Here is a 20,596-nt window from a genome sequence, read left to right as displayed (position 1 = left end):
GTTTTGATCTCCTCTTACACGAGGCCCTGGAGCATCTTGTAGTACCAGCAAGGAAGAAAGTTGTGATGGTTAACCTTGAGTGTCAACCTGACTGGTTTGAGAAATGCCTGGGACATCAGTAAAGCACATTGCTGGGTGTGCATGTGTGGGTGTGTCCAGGGACAGTTGGCATGTGGGACAACAGATGGGGGACCCGCCCTGAATGTGGACAGTGCCATTCCTTGGGCCAGGACCCGGCTGGAATGAAAGCAAAGGAGCCTGCTAAGCCCACTAGTACATTAGTTCTCATTCTCTCTCCCTGCTCTTCCTCTTTTCTGGCCTCCATGCTGGAAAGCCTTGTTCTATCACATGCTCCTGCCACAATGATGTCCCACCTCAGCGCAAGACCACAGCAGTGGAGCCAGCCCACCATGGACTGATGCCTCAGAAACCATGAGATAAAACTAAACCTTGCTTCAAGTTGATTTTATCTGGCATTTTGTGAGAACAATGGAAAGCCCACTAAAACAGAAATGCTACAAAAAAAAAAAAAAAAAAAGCCCTCGTCATGATAAAAGACAGAGATACAAGAGCCAACTGAAAGAGCTCCTAATAGCCAAAGTTGAGATTTCAACAGCAAAATAGTAGCAGTGGTAGTATTGGGCTATAGCCCAAAGTACAAAATAAATAATCATGAGTCCATCTTGCCATAAATAAATGACTAAATAAATATATGGAAAAGAGATAAATTCATTCCTAAGAATTCCACATAATTGATGAAGACACTGCCTACAGTGTGATTAAGTTTTCCTTGTCTGTTTACCAAGTTGTTTACTAAACACTAGCCCAGATGTTGCCGAAAAGGAATTTGATGGCTATGACTAACATCTGTAACCAGCTGGCTCCAGGTGAAGCAGACTACCCTTGATAATGTGGACAGATCTCATCCAATCAACCAAGGGCCTGAGAGGGAGGGAGAAATTCTGCTGAGGGCACCAGAGAGGGCCACAATGTGCTAGTGGGCTTTCCCCACTGCTTTTGCTCCGTAGCTCCTGCTAGCCTGCCCTGAAGGTCTATAACTGCCAGCCACCACAGTTGTGTGTGGCAATCCCTTAAAATAAATCTGATGATAGGAATAGAGGAAACAGGACCAGGGAGATAGCTCTGCAGTCTAAGTGCCTGTCTGGCAAGTGCAAGGCCCCAAGTTCGATTCCCGATACAGCATGCCATGCAGGCCCTGAAACCAGGTGTGGTGGCACACGCCTGTAATCCCAGCACTGGGGAGACTGAGACAGGAGGATCACTGAGTCCAAGCTGCATAGTGAGACCCTATACCAAGTACATAATTTTAAAAATTAAAGAAAAAACTTAATAGAAGAAACAGGGATGGAACACTGTGATATTCTCCATGCTATTGTTGAATACTATAAAATATTGTAAAGCAAAAATTTTAGTTTAGAAAAACTTGCTAGCCATTCCAATGTGCTGCCAATGGTCAGAACCACCCTTTATCCAGTGGAAGATGCCACTATCCCAAGTCATAACCCTAAATGTGTCCATCGCCTTCTCGGAGTGATTCATTTGTGTGCATGCGATGAGAACATGGACATTTCTAAAAAGTAGGTACATGCCTGGATTGTCTCCAGATCCCTGAATCAGAATCTCCAGGGGAATGAAGGCAATGGAGCCAATCAGGGAAATGCGAAGCTTCCTGGGTGGACTGACGCGCTGCTCTGGGTACAGCTGTTCCTCCCGCCCAGATCCTGAGCGCGGAGGCGTGAGGGGGGTTACGCTCAGCAATGCCCTTTGCATCGTTGGGATTTGGGGACTCCCTGCAGAGCTTCCCCTCTCTGTGGCGCTGTTCTACAGGATCAGGTGTCTTGGGGTCCAAGCCAGCTGGGAAGCAGTAAAGATTCCGCGGCCCAACAGCTGTCTGTCCCCGCACCTGCAAGCGACAACGGCGTGTGCGCTGCTCCCCAACAGCACGCTGTTCTTCTTGACAGTTCTACAGCGTCAGCGGGATGCCCACCCGGAGCTTGTCTGAAGACATCTGCGCTGTCTGTGGGCAGAAGATCATCGTGGGGCTCGCTGAGGAAGGGCTTATTGAGAACACCTACCAGCTCTCTTGTAGCCACGTGTATCCTTTCCGCAGGAGCCCTGGGGCCTCCCTCAGCCCCAACTGCCCCTCTCGTCCTCCCCCATCCCTGTCCACTGGGTGTTGCTCGCTCCAGTCCCCACGGTTCCTCTGCTGCAGTCCCACACCTCGCATTTTGATTCATCTTATTCTTGAGGCTTTCTGGCAAGCCCTGCTGAATAACATACTGCTAATTAAGAAAACCCTCCCCTGGGTCCTTTTCTTTTTAAAGAGGTCTCGAGTGCCACAAAGAAGGTTGCAGCCCCAAGCCCACACCCAACACCGTTCAGGAACTTCTGGAAGCCTTGAGAAAAGCTTCAGAGTATGGAAAAATGTTGGCATTAGACACCTGAACAGAGCAGCCCGCGCTGCCCAAGCGTGGCACTGTAAATGCTGGAGTGGTTGGGTTGGCCAATAATCGACATCTAAATTTGTTCCCAAATATAAAAAAGCAGCACCATTCATGTTTATTTTATAGTGCACTGTCTCTGCACTATCTCTACATCCCTGCTCAGATCAAATCTCTGGCAGGATGAGATGGCCGAGCCAGCTGGGTTTGCTCACCCAAGTCCCTCTGCCGTGGTCAGTACTACCTAATGTCCTTGGTGTGCGGTGCTTCTATCCAATTCTGTTTAATCTGGACAGTTTCCATTTACCCAATACAAGAGTCAAACACTGGCCCAAATACATGTCAAACGCAATGGGAGCCTTTTCTCCTGCATTTAAGTCTTAACGTTTAAAGGGAAAAAATACAGAGATACTCCTGTATAGATTTCTATAGCAGTTTTTCAGTGTCCCAAAAAACTATCATTCCTAGTAAGGATTTTCCAAGTCTGGCCCTCATTTTAAGTATGATTTACTTTTCAAAGGTTGGAACAGAGCCCCTTCTGTGATCTGCCAGTGGAAATATTTTCTCTCTCCACCTTTAAAAGCCCTCAGGGATTGTTGTACATGTGTGCATATGTAATAGAAAGCGTAGTCACCTTTAAATTTGCTTTGCTGGGAGCATTATTAATGGTCCATTTGGGCATGAGTCACGTCAGTGATGAGGGAGCTAACATGGGTCGTATTAACAAGGAGGGATTGTTGAGTGTTCCAAGGCAGATGGGCCAGGTTGCCTGTTTTTTACATGGAGATTTCGAAGATAAAAGGGCACATGAAAGACAGTGTGGACATTTCAGGGCTGGCTTTATGACCCCTGGACTCTATGCCTGTCTGGAAGGTAAGGTTGTACCCCAGCTTTTTTGAATGAAAGATTGTGTGGGTTTCATTCAAAAGCTTTTTGTACAATGCCATCTTACGTTAATCTAAGCGCACGGTAGAAAGAGCCCCAAGCCCAACAGCATAAAGCAGTGGAAGTGCTCAGCTTCAGAGAGAGCTAGTCTGGGGGCGTATACACGGCCGTAGCTGGGCTGCACCTCCACTAGCCTGCTTCTTAGTGAGGAGCCCTCTGCATCAGCACACACGCAGGTGTGGCACGTGGGTCAGAGGCCATGTGATCTCGGCCCTGAAGGCCACCCTGAGAACAGTGACGTAGAAATAGATCCATAGGATGGATCTAGCGCTAGGAACCAGTTTACCCAAATCTGCAATATTAGGGAATCTATAAATATTTGTTTCCAAGTATAATTGATGTCAAGTGATTCATTCATTCAAATATTCAGCCCATAAATTTTCCTTGGGCACCTGTTCAAGTTGCTGAGGACATACATGAATGCTGCCTGGTCCCACAGGTCCTGTGGGACTTGGGAGAGAATGTAAGGACACGGAGGACCATGACACTTTGGGATAACTCGTACAGGGTTTATTTCAGTCCAATAAAGAATCAGACTTTTCTAGAATAGAAGATGTATACAGATAAATTTGTAATACCTATAGTTTGAGAGGTTAAGTTTAGGAGGATCATATTCTATTAAAATTGTCTCTTTATCAGCAATTCTAAAAGTCCAAGCAAAAACATTTAAGAAGTTAATAGATATATTTGTAAGTTTATGAGTGGGTATAAAGCTCAGCAATGATGCTTAGTATACAGTTAAGTCCCCAACACAAAAATAAAAACAAAGAAAAGAAAATCTCTAAACTTATGACTACAAATAGTTTGAATTCATCTGAGTCCCTAAGACAAATCTGATTACACAGAAGGTTAACAAATAATGCACAAAAGTAGAATTGGAGATGCTCTGGTGACTCAACAGAAATGCACAGTAAGGGAAATAGGATGCATTTGCATGACACACTACTGTCATCTTCATATTCTTTGTCAAACTCTCTGAAATCAAATGAGGTAAGGACAAGTATGGTAAAAAGCGAAACAAATTCCTCAGGGTCAGGAAGCTAACACAGGTGCGAGGGGTGGTAGGGATGCTCACTTGTAATCCCAGTATTTGGAGAGACTGAGGCAGGCAGGCAGGCAGGCAAAGGGAGGAAGGGAGAGAGGGAGGGAGGGAGGAAGGAAGGAAGGAAGGAAGGAGAGAAGGACAAGGACAAGGATGAGAAGGAGGAGAGGGGAGGGGAGGGAAGGAAGGGAATGTGGCACCTTCTGCATATTCACTGTCTTGGTCCCATAGAATCTCCCTGAACAAGCGATGTGTGAATGAAGCCAGGACTGATGCTGCATCTCGCCCCCTGCTACTAGACTGCATGGGTGGGGTCGTTTCCTTGTCACCATGAACCAGACATTGCCCTTTAGTATCTAGAAGCTTCCCTAACAAGGTGCCTCAGCTTTCATGAATTCTGCATTCGAGGTTGGTGCATCATTGGTAAAAAGCAGACTTGCCCTTACTGCAAAGAGAAGGTCGACTTGAAGAGGATGATCAGTAACCCGTATCCTTTTAATAAGTGTTACAAAATACTATCTTTATTGCTTCTAGGGATGCATTTTTCCATCTGAATTGTCATTATCTGTTTATGGTTTCAGCAGAAAACTTCTTTCAAAAATTTATTTCCAAATGCTAAAGTTCTCTTTTCTCATCTGCACGTATTCTTTAGGAAATTAAATGCCAAAAGCCATTCCACTACTTATGTTTCATATACTCCACATTGTAGGCTTGGTGACAATGTGATGAGACATTGCAAAAAATATAGGTATTATATATAAGAATAATTAAGACAGGTGGATGAATTGTTGGATGAATGGCTGAATGGGTGAGTGGATGGATGGATGGATCAACAAGTACATTAGAATTGAAATGTAAAAGTCCCAAATGTGAACTACAATACAGAGAAATATGTTACAATGCACCAAGTTTTATTAGTATCAGAAATAAGTAGATTTCTCCTCATCCTGGACTTTAGTTTTAGAGGCTCTTTAGCATACTTACTATCTTCTAAGGCTAAAGCCAAATGATAATGATACTGGGAAGGAACAAGGACAGAGACTTTGTCTACTTATGCCGCCAACTAAATTTGCACAGATACTGGAGATGCCCAACTCAATCAATCCAAGTCTCATTTAGATCACAGGAATGTGATAGTTTTATCCAAAGCCAGAAAGACTTAGTCCTCTACTTCTGTCTTCAGACCATGGCATCCCTTCCAGAGGGGCAGAGGCCAGAGCACGCAGAGTTGTTGGCCTCAACCTACCACGTATTCTCTCCTGTCCTAAAAGATAGGCCCTTTGTGCTTAGGTTTATTCAGCACCGGAACCCCACAGTGCTCAGAGAGATACATTCCCGGCTCCCTGCCTCTTTCTGCTCATCAGCCCTGAATGCATGGTTCAGTGGTGGTCACTTTCAGCAGTCACTGAGCACCACAAATCAGGGACTTTCTTGGTGGTATCAAAGAAGCAGGCCAGCTCAGTGGGTCAGAAACCACCCTGCAGAGCCCTGCTCCTTCCCTGTGCCTAGTTTCTGTTGGTAATTGGTACCACTGAGACCTCACTCAAGGTTGAAGGAGAGAGATGCTCCCCACACCTGGCCTTCTGACCACTTCCTTCCCATCCCTACTTTCCCTCTCTCATAAGAGAACTCTCAGTCCAGGGAGCTTGGGGGTAATAATTTATGAGACCCCAGTGCAAACCACTCTGTTATAAAATTAGTGATTATATGATCACAAATGTCACCTTAAATGATAATTTAAATAACAGCAAGGGAGGCTGGGGAGATTGCTCATTGGTCTAAGCACCTGCCTGGCGAGTGCAAGGACCTGGGTTCAATCCATGGTACCCCATGCCGTGGCCACTGAAACCAGGCATAGTGGTGCATGCCTGTAACCCCAGCGTTGGGGAGGCTGAGACAGGAGGATTACTATGAGTTGGAGCTTCGTAGCAAGACCCTGTACCAAATAAATAAATAAATAAATAAATAGCAAAGGTGATTTGTTTCTTATGAAGAGTGACTTGTTTATTTATATAAACTGGAGAGAATAAGCTACTGAATATTACAAGTAATTTTTATTGAACTCAGTATAAGGAAACATTATTTATGAAAAAACTGCTCTTTGTGGGCAAAATTGCTATCAGCGATGCTACGTATTAGTTAATGGTATGTATTAACATGTATCAGTTAACTTCTCTTTGCAAATTTATCAGAGATACCATGAAAAGGCATGTCTCATCTGTGAGCTGGTGCTATTCTTCCTAATACTCGGGAGCTCCCGCTGATGTTCTGGCCACGGGCAGCCCGGAGCTCAGCCGCGCTCATTTGCAGTAGCTTCCACCATTGCCAGCTTTCCAGCGTGGTCATTTCTCTCTTCCTCCTCCTTTTAACATACATTCTTGTCTTTTATGCTCATTTAATAGGTTGGGATTTTACTCTGAAATTTTCCATTTATTTTTTGAAATTGTGTATGGAGCACATAAGGATGCTAACCACGTGGTTATAAAAATCCATCAGAGGATGCCTCTTTTTTTCATTTTCAAGTAAGGAATTAAAAATACAACAGCTTGCTACTCTATTTCCCAAACTCCTGGCTTCAGTGATCTTCCTGCCTCCTCCTCCTCAGCGCAGCTGGCGCTGACCCCACCACCCCTCATGGCGTGGGAAAGGGGCTTTCATTGAGCACATAGAATCAACAAGAGAGGAAATATTTGTTCATTGTGTTTCTGGTGATATTTGCACATGGTAACTGTGACAATTTCCACCACGTGGCTGCCTACTGAACAACCTCCTTAACTGAGATTTAGCTGGGAGCGCACACATTTTTTGTATGGGCAAATCCTGGACTGGCTTCGTTATCTGGTGGCCTGGCAACCTGTGATAATAGGAATAGTCCAAGGCATTAACTACTCACTGGGGTTAGAATAGTACCGCCAACCCAGGAGCAATGTATTGCGTGGCTGAAATATTTTTAAATCTTGAGTCTCACCTTTAATATGGATGCTCTATTTTTAATTTTAAGAGATCCCAAGAGTTCAGAAAACTTAATAAAATTTTGATTTATACCCACAACAACTTGTCTCTGTGGAAAAAATTTAAATAGAAGCTGAATAGTAAAATAAACAAGTAAAACACAACTTTTCCTCTTTCCCACTACAATCTTCCAACCCATCCACATGACCCACGTGGCACACCCCACTATGGTCACTGCACCACAGGTGTGGCTCAAAGCGAGCCCACCAGTGTAGTGTTTCTGAGCTCCATAAAGCACTTCTCACAGAAAACATCTAGTTATAATTCATGCCCTCTAATCATTTCCACATCTTCAAAGACATAGATAGAACAGATACGCATTCTAGATCCTAACCGTACATTTAGGTGAGCAGAAAGGAGCAGAGAGCAAAAGCTGTGTCTCCACTCACGATGTGTCTGTGGGCACCCCCTTCTCACTCTGTTCTCATCACCACCTGCCAGGGCTGGTGGCACTGTACACCGAGGATTATGCCCAGAGCCCCATGTAGCAGGCTCCTCACCCACTCAGGCAGCCAAACTGCTCTGGGTTGCCTGGGAATGCCGAGTGGATTCACCCCACCCCAGGAGACAGAATCACTCTCTCTGTGTTATAGTTTAGACCTAGATGATCCTCCAAAAGATTCATGTGTTCTCAAGGGGGGCTTCTGGGAAATAACTGGGTCATGAGGGTGCCACGCTCAGCAGCGCATTGGTCCATTAATGAGTTTATGCTAACAGTACTGTGAGGAGGTGGACCTGGCAGGAGGGGGTTGTAACTGGGGCATCCCTTGGAAGGGATGTATCTACACACACACACACACACACACACACACACACACACATTCCTGCCTTTGCTCTCTTACCTCCTGGCTGCCATGAAGAGAATCGCCTTCCTCCACCAAGTCCTTCCACATAGTATTTCTGCACTGGAGCCAGGAATCCCCTGAGCCACGAGCCATGTGCAGCCTTTCCTCCTGTAAGTTGTGTGGATGTTGGTAGTTTGTCCCAGGGGTGGGAAGCTGACTGATGCATTCCACGTTACTCTGTTCACACTGCGCATGTGCTTGCACACTCACTCAAGTTCGCACGCATTGTTTTGGTACTCTGGTTGCCTTCTTCAGAGCACTTATTGATGCCTGAAGTCATATAAAATCTTTATTATTTGTCTTCCACTCCATGAAGGAAATGAATTTTATCTGTTCTTTTCTGTTATGTACCCAGCACTTGAAGCAATATTCCACACATAAGCTCAAAAAATATGTGTTGAAAGAGTAAATTAACCTGGCAGGAGCAAAATGAACTGAGTAAGGAAGATGAACCAGAAAAAAATGAATCAGGAAAGATACAGTGGACTCCCAAAAGTAACATGCTTTAAATTACTAATCATTTGTACAGCCAACACTGTACACAGAGCAGACATCCACTGGCCTACCAGGTCCCTGAACTTGTATGAGGCAGGAAGGAAATACATTGGTGGCTACTTTCCTTATCCAAATATTGGCTTAACATGATGCTGCTCAATGTTCCATCATCGAGGGAATCGCCCTACGATTTCTAGCCACTGGGAGTTTTCTTTCTTTAAATTGCCCGCCTATCGGTATTACCATTGATTTACCAACTAGATTACAAGAGGATTTAACTTTTGTTTCTCAACTCAATAAATATTTCAATAATTTACTTATTACACAGCAGGCATTTTCAAAGCATAAGGAGGTAAAACAATACTCTTGAGCCTATGGTCTGTTGCTAAATAAAAGGACTTACATTTGGATAAAGCACTAACAAAAAATTAGGGTTTTTTTTCTATTAAAAAATAGAGGAATTGCTGTCTGCTGCTTCATGAGTTTCTGTTGTTTTTTGGCAAAAATAACTCCAGTGAGTCATGTCACCAGTGACAACAGTGAGTGTTCTGAAGAAACCTAAGCGAAGGCAGAGGCAGATCAAATTACTAAATGTCTTAAACAGTAAGTTGCTCTTCTCAGGGAAAAAGTGATTTTGCAGGCAACACTGAGAGAAGAGAAAAAAGTTTGAGTGGAAAAAATGCTAAACTGAAGAAAGAAATTGAAAAACTGAAACAGGAGCTGATTCAGGCCAAAATCCAGAATGGAGTGAACCACATACCATGCCCGTCTCATACGCCACTGAAGCCAGTTCTGTGACTGCTGAAAATGCAGAACTGTCTACACCAGTAACTGTATCATCTGGTGCCAAAGAACAGATAAAAAAGGGGGGAGAACAAAAGGTGAAAGGAAAAACAGAAAAGGAGCAAAAAAGGGGAAACATCATCTGCAGCAGGAAGTGCTGACTCTAAGCCAGTAGATGCTTCCCGTCCGGATCTTCGAATTGGCTTCATCATTAATGCCAAAGAACACCCTGATGTGGATTCTTTGTATGTAAAAGAAATAGATGTTGGAGAAGCAGCCCCAAGAACAGTCCTCAGTGGCCTAGTAAATTATGCTCCTCTTGAACAGATACAAAATCGGATGGTGATTTGGCTTTGCAATGTGAAGCCTGCAAAAATGGGGGGGATCCTGTCTCAGGAGCTGGCGATGTGAGCCAGTTCACTGGAGAGAATGTCGAAATCCTGTCTCCTCCTGACGGGTCTGTGCCCGGAGACAGTCACTTTTGATGCTTTCCGAGAGGATCCTGACAAGGAGCTAAATTCTAAAAAGAAGATTTGGGAGCAGATCCAGCCTGACCTGTACACCAGAGAGGACTGTGTGGCCACGTACCAGGGTGTTTCCTTTGAGGTGAAAGGGAAGGAAGTGTGCAGGGCTCAGACCATGGCCAAGAGTGGGATCCGGTAAGAACAGATGCAGCGCTGCCGGAGCTCACTGGAAGAAATACTAATAACAATAAAAGGAATATGTTTGTCACTTCTACCTAAAATATAACTGGATCATTTTCGCATTACTACTCTTTTAAGACTTACTAGTCTCTTACCTAGTGGTTTTTGCTTTCAGTTGACTAGGACATACTACAGTTTTACATGGGATTTTTGATGTTTTATAATGGAGGAAGGAAGTCGCCCATGCTTTTTAGTAATTTATTTCTTAGTGGATCTATTGGTTATAAGTTGTTTTTTCTTTCTACATTTAGATAATTTAGACTAGATTAATATTTAGCTCATTATTTTAATAGTACATGGTAGATAAAACTTTAGGTTGCTGGAATTTCAACATACTGTATACCTGTGTTATAAATGTCAAATTGGAATTTTTATCGAACTTATTAGTAATACTGAAAATGACCAAATGTTGATTCTAAAAGTCAAACACATAAGACCTAGGTGAAATGGTATTTGAACATTTGTGGTTTGCTTCTAAAGTAACCTTGATTTACATAACATGTAACATGACTTGCTAAAATATTGAAATTTCTAGCTAGATAATAAACTTTTTCTTTCCAATGCAAAAATAAAAAAATGAAAATAAAGAATAGGATCAGGAACAAGCCAAGAATATCTACTCTCGTGTCTCTTACTCACTATACGGCAATGTCTGGCTTCATGAATGCATCTATTTGGGAACCATTCAGTTCAAGGACAGATGCGCTTGGCAAAAGTTGGTTTCCGATCACAAACCAACATGAAGTGTCAACCAGGACCACGGCCACCTTTCCCCCACAAACACTAATGTAGCCATATCCCCAGGATCGTGGAACAAATTAAGTTCATGAACTGAGGACCACTGTAATTCCTGAAAATAATGGGGGTACAAATAAGAAGTCACATTATTCTTCTCTGCCAATGATATGACCTGCTACCTAAAAAACCCTATACTCTACTAAAAGGCTTTTAGAACTGATAAATGATTTCAGCAATGTAGCAGGATATACATACCAATGGCTCTAATATACACAAATAATGAATGAGGAAAAAAACTAGGAAAATAACTCCATTCACAATCACTTCAAATATAATAAAGTACCTAGGAATCAATCTAATTAAGGAGTGCAAGACCTCTGCAATGAAGATTTCAAAAAACTAAAGAAAGACATTAATAAAGATATCAGAAAGTGGAGTGGTCTCCTATGTTCACAGACTTGCCGAATTAGTATCTTCAAAATAGCTGTCACATCAAATGCCATCCACAGCTTCAATGCAGTCTCCAGTAAAATACCAATGCCATTCTATAGGACTACGAAAACAATCCTGAAATTCATATGGAGACACAAAAGGCCCCAAATTGCCAAAACAACCTTAAAAAGAAGAAGCCTGGAGGCACGGCAATACTTGATTTCAAATTATAGTACAGAGACATAGAAACAAAATGAGCATGCTGTTGACACAAAAATAGACACATGAAGAAATGGAGCAAAACAGGACACACAACCAACCCACACAACGACAGCCTTCAAGTTCTGGACCAAGGAGCCATAAACATATGTTAAAGAAAAGACAGTGAATTTCATAAACGGTGCTGAGCGAACTGGATATCCACTTGGAGAAAACCAAGACTAGGTGCCTGTCTCTCACCCTGTGCAAAAATCAATTTAAAACAGACAAAAGACCTATGTATAAAACCTGAAACTTTGATACTGATAAAAAAAAATAATAACAAAACAGGGGAAACACCTGAAGGCCCAGGCACAGGCTAAAACTCCCTGAATGGGATTCCAGCAACACAGAAAACAGTAACAAGAATCAATAAATGGGGTCACATCAAATTAGAAGATTTCTGCCCAGCTGGTGAAATCTTTACCAGCTAGTCTCTCAACAGAGGATTAATATTTAAAATACACAAAGAACCCCCAAAACCTTCAACATAAAAACACCAAGCAGCCAAATCAGTAAAAGGACAAATGACTTGTTCAGACATTTCTCAAAAGAAAAATACAAATAGTGGATAAGTATCAAAGGTCTGGCCAAATAGCTCAGCGGATTAAAGTGCCTGCAAGCAGGCGCAGGGCTGGGGGTTCAATCCCAGGCTTCCCGGGCCAGCCCCACCCCCAGGGCCCACCGAGGTGGCAATTGAGACTGGGCAAATGTTCAGCATCGTTCACCATTAGGGAAATGCAAATTCCTTAAAAACCACCGAGAGATTCTGTTTCACCCCTGGATACAAAAACAAAAGGATGTGACGATAAAGGATACTGTTGGCAGGAATGTAATTTTTAGAACAAGCACCATAGAAATCAGTATGGAAGTCACTAAAGTAAACTAAAAACAGAGCCACCATGTCACCCAGCTACACCATTCCTTGGTACACACCCAAACAACTGAAGCCAGCACATTATAGCAATACATGCAAACCCACATTTATTACAGCACAATTCGTAATAACCAGTAACCACACTCGCCTAGGTGCCCATCACCAGGGAAGTAGATAAAGAAGATGTGGTCTAGATATACAAGGGAGTATTTGTCAGCCATAAGAAAGAATAAAATTCTGTCATTTGCAGGAAAATTGACTGGAGACCATCTCCTAGTGGAATCTAAGAAAGTTAAAAAAAAAAAAACAAAAAAACAGTATTAGAAGACAAGAGGAAGATCAGAAGAGCTGTAAAGGCAGGTAGTGGGGGATACACGTGGCAAAATAAAAGCCAAAAAAAAAAAAATCCATGAAATTAGGGGGAAGTTTTGGGTAAGGGGTAAGGAAGGGGATTAAAATGACCAAAATGTTATGCTTATGAGTACATCTGCCAAAATAAAATCTATAGAGCTTTATAACCAACAAATAATGATTGCTATTTAAAAATAGAAGGCCCCTTAGGGCTGGTGAGATGGCTCAGTGGTCTAAAGCACCTACTTAGACCAGGTTTGGCAAAGCACAGGGACCGAGGTTCAATCCCCCAGCACCACATGCCAGCCAGCCCCGCCCTCTGGTGGGCTGAGCTGGCCACACACAGACACACAAATAAATAAATAAATAAAATTTAAAAAAATAATAATAAAAAAAAATAAAAATAGAAGGCCCCATATTGATCTCTAACTTTCTGGCACTTACCATTTCTAGCTAACTGCATGCAGGTAGCTTCTAGTACGCTTTCTTTATACCCCGGGCAGAGCAAGCAGCGTTTATCTGTCTGGAATTCAAAATGGCCCTCACCATTGAGCAATGTTATACAATCGGTGTGTTTGTCAGCTTTCCATTACTGTAACAAATACCTGAAATAATCAGCCTAAAAAGAGGAAAGGTTTCTTTTGGCTCACAGTCTTAGCACATTCAGCCTGTGGTTGGTAGGCTTTGTTGCTCCAGGCCTGCCATACGCCAAGGCAAGAGCATGTGCCCAAGGAAACCTGTGCTCTCCCTGCTGGTGGACACAAAGGGGACAGAAAAGGAAAGGCCTCTGCACATCTTCCTCTCCAGGACAGGCTCCCCGACCAGCCTGACGAGGCCCACCAAGCGCTCCGCCACCTCCCAACGTGCCACAGGCTGCGGACCAACTGCCAAAACACCGGCCTTTGTGTGTGCCCCAAAACACTGCTCAGCAAGCACTTAGCAATCTCAGAGAAAATAATGAAGGTACAATTTCTGTATGTTTAGAATATTTACAGTCTAATCCTAATTTTGTAAAGTAGCATGTACATACGCATTGAAAAAATATTGGCCAGTTACTCACTACGAAGTTGACAGCGGTTACTCCGGGTGATGGGCTAAGAGCTGATTCTTAGTTTCTTCTCTGTGTTCCTTTTTTCCAAAATTCTCATAGTGAAAGTGTTTAACCTTTGCAGTAAGAAAAATCAAGAATATTCTAAAGGTAATTTTAGGGCTGGGGATATAGCTTAGTGGCATAAGTGCCTGCCTGGAAAGCGCAAGGTTCTGAGTTCAATCCCCCAGAAGCAAAAAAAAAAAAAGGTAATTTTAAATCTGTGAACTATGAAGCTATTGCTGTAGCTGTTTATGTTCTCAGAGTTAAGTGTGTAGATCACATCAAGGTTAATTCTATTTGGTGTCATGACACTTAATGTGGTGCTAATGTCACAAATGGGAACATAAAGAGTTCACTATCGTGCTGGGCTTCTGGGCGTGTCTTCAGGCGTCCTTCTTTTGGACTTGTTCGGCTTTTTGTGGTCTCCTCCACCACATCCTCCTGGGCTTGTGTATGGACGGGAAGCTCCACATGAGCTCTCTAGGACTAAAGCCTGATGGGCACTTAACTGATTTCTTTTAGGGTATTTTGCTTAGATGCCAAGGTCCCTTACATCCCTGCTAGTATCTATAACAGAATACTATCCACTCATAAGCCATAATATAAAAAGAAATTAATGACTCCCAGGAAAATACATGCCACCTCCCGACATCCACTACAGGCACCTTTCCTGTTTCACATGTGCACACGCACGGTCCCCACGCTCACAGGCTTGGTGCCCTCCCCATCCTCACCCCCTGCTGAAAAAAAACATGTCCCAGGGCACGCGGGCTGGGTGGAGCACTGCGCTGCACACCCCTGGGCCTCAACCTACAGAAAGCACTGTCGCCATGTTAAAGACAGGGCAGATCGAGCCAAGAGGACGCATCTCTACTGACGCAGGTCTTTCTAACCCCAGAAACTAGTAACCACATAACTTGGTTCTGGCTGAGAACTGAGCCTGTTTTAGAGGACCTCCATTCCCTTTCACAGATGTCAGGAGACAGCTGCACAGAGTCAGGAAAGGGCTCCTCAAAAACAGTGGTATATTGCAATTCAATGTACTATTAAATCTTGATTATCAAAGTTAACACGATAGCAATGTCTATATTCAAACTGTACCAAATGACTTCTGGGTTATAATAAAGAACCTCTAGGTATATTCTTATTTTAAAAAAATTATTTAGTTCTCATATATTTTTTTAATTTTCAGGGGAAGAAAGGTCATATTTTTTAAATATTAAACAACTTTCACAGCAGGAAAAGCAACAAGATGTGTGTGAGGGACCAGAGAGCAAGAGTAACTAGATACTAATTAAAAACCAACACTACTTAGAAATGAGAGACCAACCAGACACTAATTAGGAATCAATAGGTAGCCCGAAGCTGAGGGAGACCAGAGTCCTGATGTAGGAGACTATTTTCAAATTCTTCCAAACTAAATCTTTTATTTATCACAGTGATTTTGTTCTGAGGGTAAGACACAGCTTGCTGGGCCAGGGATTACAGCCCAGTAGCATAAGTGCCTGCCTGGCAAACATAAGGCCTTGAGTTCAATCCCTGGTACCACAAAAATAAAAGACAAAGCTTGCTGTCTCTTGTGTTACACGCTCTTTCCCGTAACTGTGGCTAGGCAAATCAATCAAATTCCGAGAAAGACAGTTTCCTTGAAAACCTGCTACGGACTTCGCATACTGAAAAGTGTCATTGGGAACACACTACCCTTTTTCTAGGAATAGCAGCAAGTTTGGCTGAGTGCCCTCCGATATTCTGCCATGTTGATCTTGAGATCAGCTTCTAGAGAGGTGACAGGAGTCTGCAGAAAGCCAACAGTGCAAGGCATTTGAAATCTTGAGCCCATTTGTGCCATTCCCTGGTAGACTAAGCCAACTGCTACACATTACTCAGACACCAAGTGTGGACTTAGGGCATGACGATCTCCTAGATGAATGGAAAACCAAAGCCATGTTCAAAAACCTGGTCACAGTTTTTATAAGAGAGCTCTCAAGATAGAACTGCAGTCTTAGTAGGCCAGTCATCTGACAGTGGCGCGTTCCTGTGCTCTGTACAACTACGTCACCTGAACACAACCCCAGCTAGTGGAAATGGGCCTTCACACAAGAACCTAGGACTTTATCGCCGCTCTGAGACTTGTCCAGAAGGCTCCCTGCTGCGTAGCCTCGGTGGGCCACTCCAGGTAGGTCCTGGTGTTCATGATCTTGCGCAGCTTGCAGAAGCGCTGCGGGATGGCGTGCTTCTCGATGGGCTCCAGCAGGACAAGGATGGCGGCATCGTTGTTCTCATCGAAGAGGCGAAAGTGGGAGAAGTCCAGCTCGTACTTGCACCACTCGCTTCTCACAAAGTTCTTGGAGAGCACAAACACCGTCTTGCGGCTCTTCTCAATGCAGTCGATGATGTTGTCGATGATCCACTTTCCCGGGACAAAGTCCCGCTTGTGCAGACACAGGCGGAAGGGGGGCTCGGAGTGCTCCAGCTCCTGGACCAGCAGTTCCTCCACCCAGAAAGAGTCCCGCTCACTGTAGGACACGAAGGCATCATAGCAGATGTCGCTGCGGGGAGCCCTGCGGGGCTTCCTTTTGGCCTGGAGCCAGGCCCACATCATTTTCAGGTACCACACTCCATGGAGACAGTGGCACAGGACCCCCAGAAGCAGGAGCAGCAGGAGAAATGCGCAGCACACCACAGATACCAGTGCTACCCGGTGGCACTCGGAGATCGAGGGCCGCGCGTCCTGGACCAGCTGGTCACGCATGTGGGCTGGGGAGTCACACACATAGCCAGCAGGCCAGTCGCTCAGCACCTTGGCCAGCGCCAGCTGCCCCTGCGCAAAAGTCAGGAAGTCACAGGAGCAGATGAAAGTGTTGCCCCCAGCTTCCAAGGTCTTCAGGCTGTGGAAGGAATCCAGCTCCTCCTTGGAGAAAGCACTTATTATATTCCTGCTGATTTTCAAAACTTGCAACGTGGGTAACCTGGAGCCGTCTGGGAGCGTCTTCAACTTATTTCTGGAAATATAAAGTTCCTTCAGTTGAGGCAAATGCAGAGAAAGTGAGTTGAGATTGTTGTTGCTAACATCTAAGATTTCCAGTGTGGGGGGAATGCAGTTGGTTAAACCTTGGATCTGTGTGCCGGATATGTTCAAATAGCTCAGCTTTTCTGGCCACAGACAAACTGCAGGCATAAGATGAAAACTGTTTTTACTGATATCCAGGCTGGTTAGGTTGTGTAGACTCTGCAAAACCTCTGCAGTTTTTCCTATTTCTGTAAAATGGTTTTTCCTTAATATTAAGGTCTGTAAGGACGGCCAGCCCCCCTCACAGGCCGAATTTTCCAACTGTTCTTCGACCATCAAATTTTCACTGAGATCCAAGTATTCTAATGACTTCAGATGTTGTGAAAGTGAACAGGGAACCAGAAAAACCTTACTGTTCTCTAGTGTGATTCGTTTAACTCTTCCTACAAGTGAATATACATTACTGAGGTCTTTAAATAAGTAGAAATTTGGAATAGACAACCTCCGAATTGTTAGCGTTTCTCCCTTTTTGGGATATGTTTCTTGTATCTCAGAGGCCCTAAAATCTCCGACCCCATTATAAATGCAGTCCTCAAATTCTACCTCTAATAACTCAGAGGCATAAGCCATCAGTCTCACAACTACACTAAAACTTTCATCAGCTATGCTCACCTTTCTGAATGTAAACTTCTTCAGCAATGGATTTGTGCCACTGACTGACAGCTCTGAAAAGCTGAACAAACTCAAATCGGTATCACTCAGTTCCATGTGCTCCACTGAACCTAAAATATCTACAAACATCTCCAGCAGTGGGTGGGGCTGTCTCAAGCAAAGGACCAAGTGGCCAATGTTCTGAATTGACCTTAAACTTTGTGGCTCGTAACTGCGGAGTTTCGGTGCTTTGATCTCAAGTTCCTCGAGAAAGCTGAGGCCAGCAAAGTCTGTCTTTCGCATCATGGTGAAGCCGTCATTTCCTACCCTCAAGATTCGCAAATTTGTGAGGTGAAGAAAAAGAGATGTTTCACCAAGCGTTTGGTAAGGATTTCCCAGTAGGTTTAAGAATGTCAAGGAGGAAAGGTGACGGAACCAAGAGGATGACAAATTAGACAAGTGGTTTTCCGATAAGTCCAAATGCTCCAGATGGCCCAGTGAGACAAAGGCATCCTCCTCTATGGTGTGAATGCCGCTGGACTTCAGCACCAGAGCCTGGAGGTTCACACATCTCTGCAGATCACCACGGCCCACCGAGGAGATCTTGTTGTTGGACAGATCCAGCCTTTTCACAGAGGTCGACAGCCCTGGGGGAATGGAGGTGAAAGATCTGGAACGGCCATCACAGACACCAGCCGGGTCACAAGACAGGAAAGGCTGAGCCAGGGGCCCCTCGCTGGAAGGGCTGATCATGACCTCCAAGAGCCACATCATCCACAGGGTACGTGACATTGTCAGAGATGCAACTACAAATGAAAGAGGTTCAAATGAGACTAAGTTTGACCATGCACCATAATTCCGATTCTCAAGAAGTATTTTATCCAATGTAACACACCCCAGAAATACCAGGTGAATGGGACCTATAAATGGGTGTAACAAAGGAATTCCTGGCCCATCCAGGAGCATGACAGACATCCGCCCACTGCAGAGCCCAAAAAGCACAGCCTTCTCTGGGACTGCAGCGAAGGCCTCTTCAGGAGCGACACCTTTGCCAGCACTTGAAAGCCTCTTCCCTGCTTCACTATCACCTGAACACACAGACCTCAGAGAAGCCAGCCACAACTCTGATGGGACAGCAAGGCATCCAGTGACGCTTCTGGAGTAACCTGCTCTCAATCCAAGATAACCTCAGGCAACCAAGCCTGCCCGCTCCCACTGCTAGCAGGCAGGAAGGATGTTGGGAGCCCCCAGCAAAACAAAGCGGTTTGCTGGCTAGCAGGACACTCTGGTCCCTAGCACCTTCTCTTCCTGCAGACTACAGTGGAAGGCTGTGTTCCAGCCCCCTGGGGTTGTTCAGACAAAAGGTACAGGAAGGATAGCTGTTTGCCCAACAAATGCTTTATTACTTTCCTCCGGGAAACCAACAGCTTTCTCTGCAGTCACCTTCTAGGCTGGGGTGTTCTCAGCCCACGAAGGATGCCTCCTTGCTGCGTCCTCAGCAAGGCAGCAGGCAGGAGAACACGGCCCTAATCTTGAGCTCTTTGTTACATGCCAATCCTGTCCCACTCAACAGCCTCCCAGAGGCCTGGGTTCTTCCTCCTGCAGCACAGAGTTCCCATTTTCTTTACTTTACTGATTTTTTTCTGTCTGCTTTTTATCTCAGTTTCTAGAAAGATATGGTAACATCTCACCCTGTGCAGGTTCGCCTCCCGGTTGAGCTGTCAGTTTATGCCAATGCTGTAAGTGCTTATAAATTCAGAATTTATTTCAGTGACATTTTCTGCCTGGTTAAATGTTCTTCTTTAGCTTTTTTTTTTTTTTTTGCCATAACATCTATTTTGTCTACTATTTTTCTGTCTACTATTAATATTTAAACAGCTTTTTGATAATTGGTTGGGTCCTTTAACTTTAAATCTTTTAGTACCTTTACGAGATGCATCTCTTCCAAATAGAATGCGACAGCTAGGTTGTCATCTTTAAGTCCCATTCTTACAATATTAGTGATAATTATAAACTCTAGTCCTTTCCATCTGATACAATTAGTGATCTGCTGAGATTTAAGCATTGTGCTATGTTTTTTTCTTGTCCCAGCTGAATTATGTTCTCTTGAGTATCTTGCCTTCATTTAATTTGGGGGTGAGGTGCCTTGCTAGCTCAGTCAGTAGAGCATGTGACTCTTAAATTTGGGGGTGATTTTTATCATTACGTTTCTCTCCTGTTAGTTCATTTATCAGTGAAATAGTACCCAGAAATAAACTGGCTGGCTTTGTAAAACAGAGACATCCAAAAAAATTTAAAACGCAAATGTTACTTGGAATGGAAAGAAACAAAATAGTGATGATGAAATCATTCTCCAAGAGTCAGGATGTTTGCTGGTTTTGTTGGATTTTTTTGGGTACCAGGGATCAAGATCAAACTCAGGACTTGCCAGGCAGGCGCTGATGCCACTGAGTCATATGCCTGGCTTTTTTTCTTTCTTTTTTTTTTTTTTCTAATGGTCTCTTTTCAAGCCAGGACACCCTGTCTACCAATTTTTCTTTTGCAGAGATCAGAGGGAGGGCAAAAAGGGGGGAGAGAAGGGGACAAAGGGAATGGGGGGGGGAGGAGACAGACAGAGACAGAGATGAGACCTTCAAGATTTAAATCGTCTCCGTAGGACGCGTCGTTACACCCAGTACAATTTTTTACGCAAGAAAAACTTTCGGGTCCTGCCTCTAACTTCTAGCCCCAAGCCTCACAGAAGGAGCGCGCCGCGCAGGCGCTCCAGAGCTTTGCTAAAGCGCTCCGGTTTCCCAAGCAAGGACTTCCCCGGAGCCCAGGAAGAGCGGCTCTGCGCAGGAAGGGGCTGCGGGCGGGTCCCCGGCCGGCCGAGGGTCCGCGGTGCCCACTTCGGCCGGCCGG

The 20,596-nt window shown here is 44.2% G+C and overlaps 2 protein-coding genes and 1 pseudogene across 2 annotated transcripts in view; 2 read left to right on the top strand and 1 right to left on the bottom strand.

Annotated features, from left to right (window-relative positions):
• The window catches only part of Rnf175 (ring finger protein 175), a 40,853-nt gene extending 33,466 nt beyond the window's left edge, over positions 1–7,387 (top strand). Inside the window, exons 5-7 of the mRNA XM_023723702.1 lie at positions 1,983–2,116; positions 4,835–4,936; positions 7,236–7,387. Of these exons, the coding sequence (XP_023579470.1) occupies positions 1,983–2,116; positions 4,835–4,936; positions 7,236–7,356 (357 nt within the window). The 3' untranslated portion in view covers positions 7,357–7,387. The remainder of the gene's footprint in view (positions 1–1,982; positions 2,117–4,834; positions 4,937–7,235) is intronic.
• A 1,010-nt stretch (positions 7,388–8,397) lies between these two features.
• On the top strand, positions 8,398–10,247 carry LOC101566062 (annotated as a pseudogene).
• A 5,035-nt stretch (positions 10,248–15,282) lies between these two features.
• Tlr2 (toll like receptor 2) lies at positions 15,283–19,279 on the bottom strand. The gene is made up of 2 exons (XM_004638701.2): positions 19,139–19,279; positions 15,283–18,501 (listed from the first exon to the last, which is right to left on the bottom strand). Exon 2 carries the CDS (start codon positions 18,485–18,487, stop codon positions 16,139–16,141), a length of 2,349 nt encoding a protein of 782 aa, XP_004638758.1. The 5' UTR covers positions 18,488–18,501; positions 19,139–19,279; the 3' UTR covers positions 15,283–16,138.
• Positions 19,280–20,596: the final 1,317 nt, after the last annotated feature.

This window comes from Octodon degus, unplaced genomic scaffold (assembly GCF_000260255.1).
Source record: "Octodon degus isolate 3935 unplaced genomic scaffold, OctDeg1.0 scaffold00101, whole genome shotgun sequence".
Lineage (NCBI taxonomy): Eukaryota > Metazoa > Chordata > Mammalia > Rodentia > Octodontidae > Octodon > Octodon degus.
The sequence above is the reverse complement of the archived record's forward strand: the minus strand, read 5'-3'. Positions and strand labels throughout refer to the sequence as shown.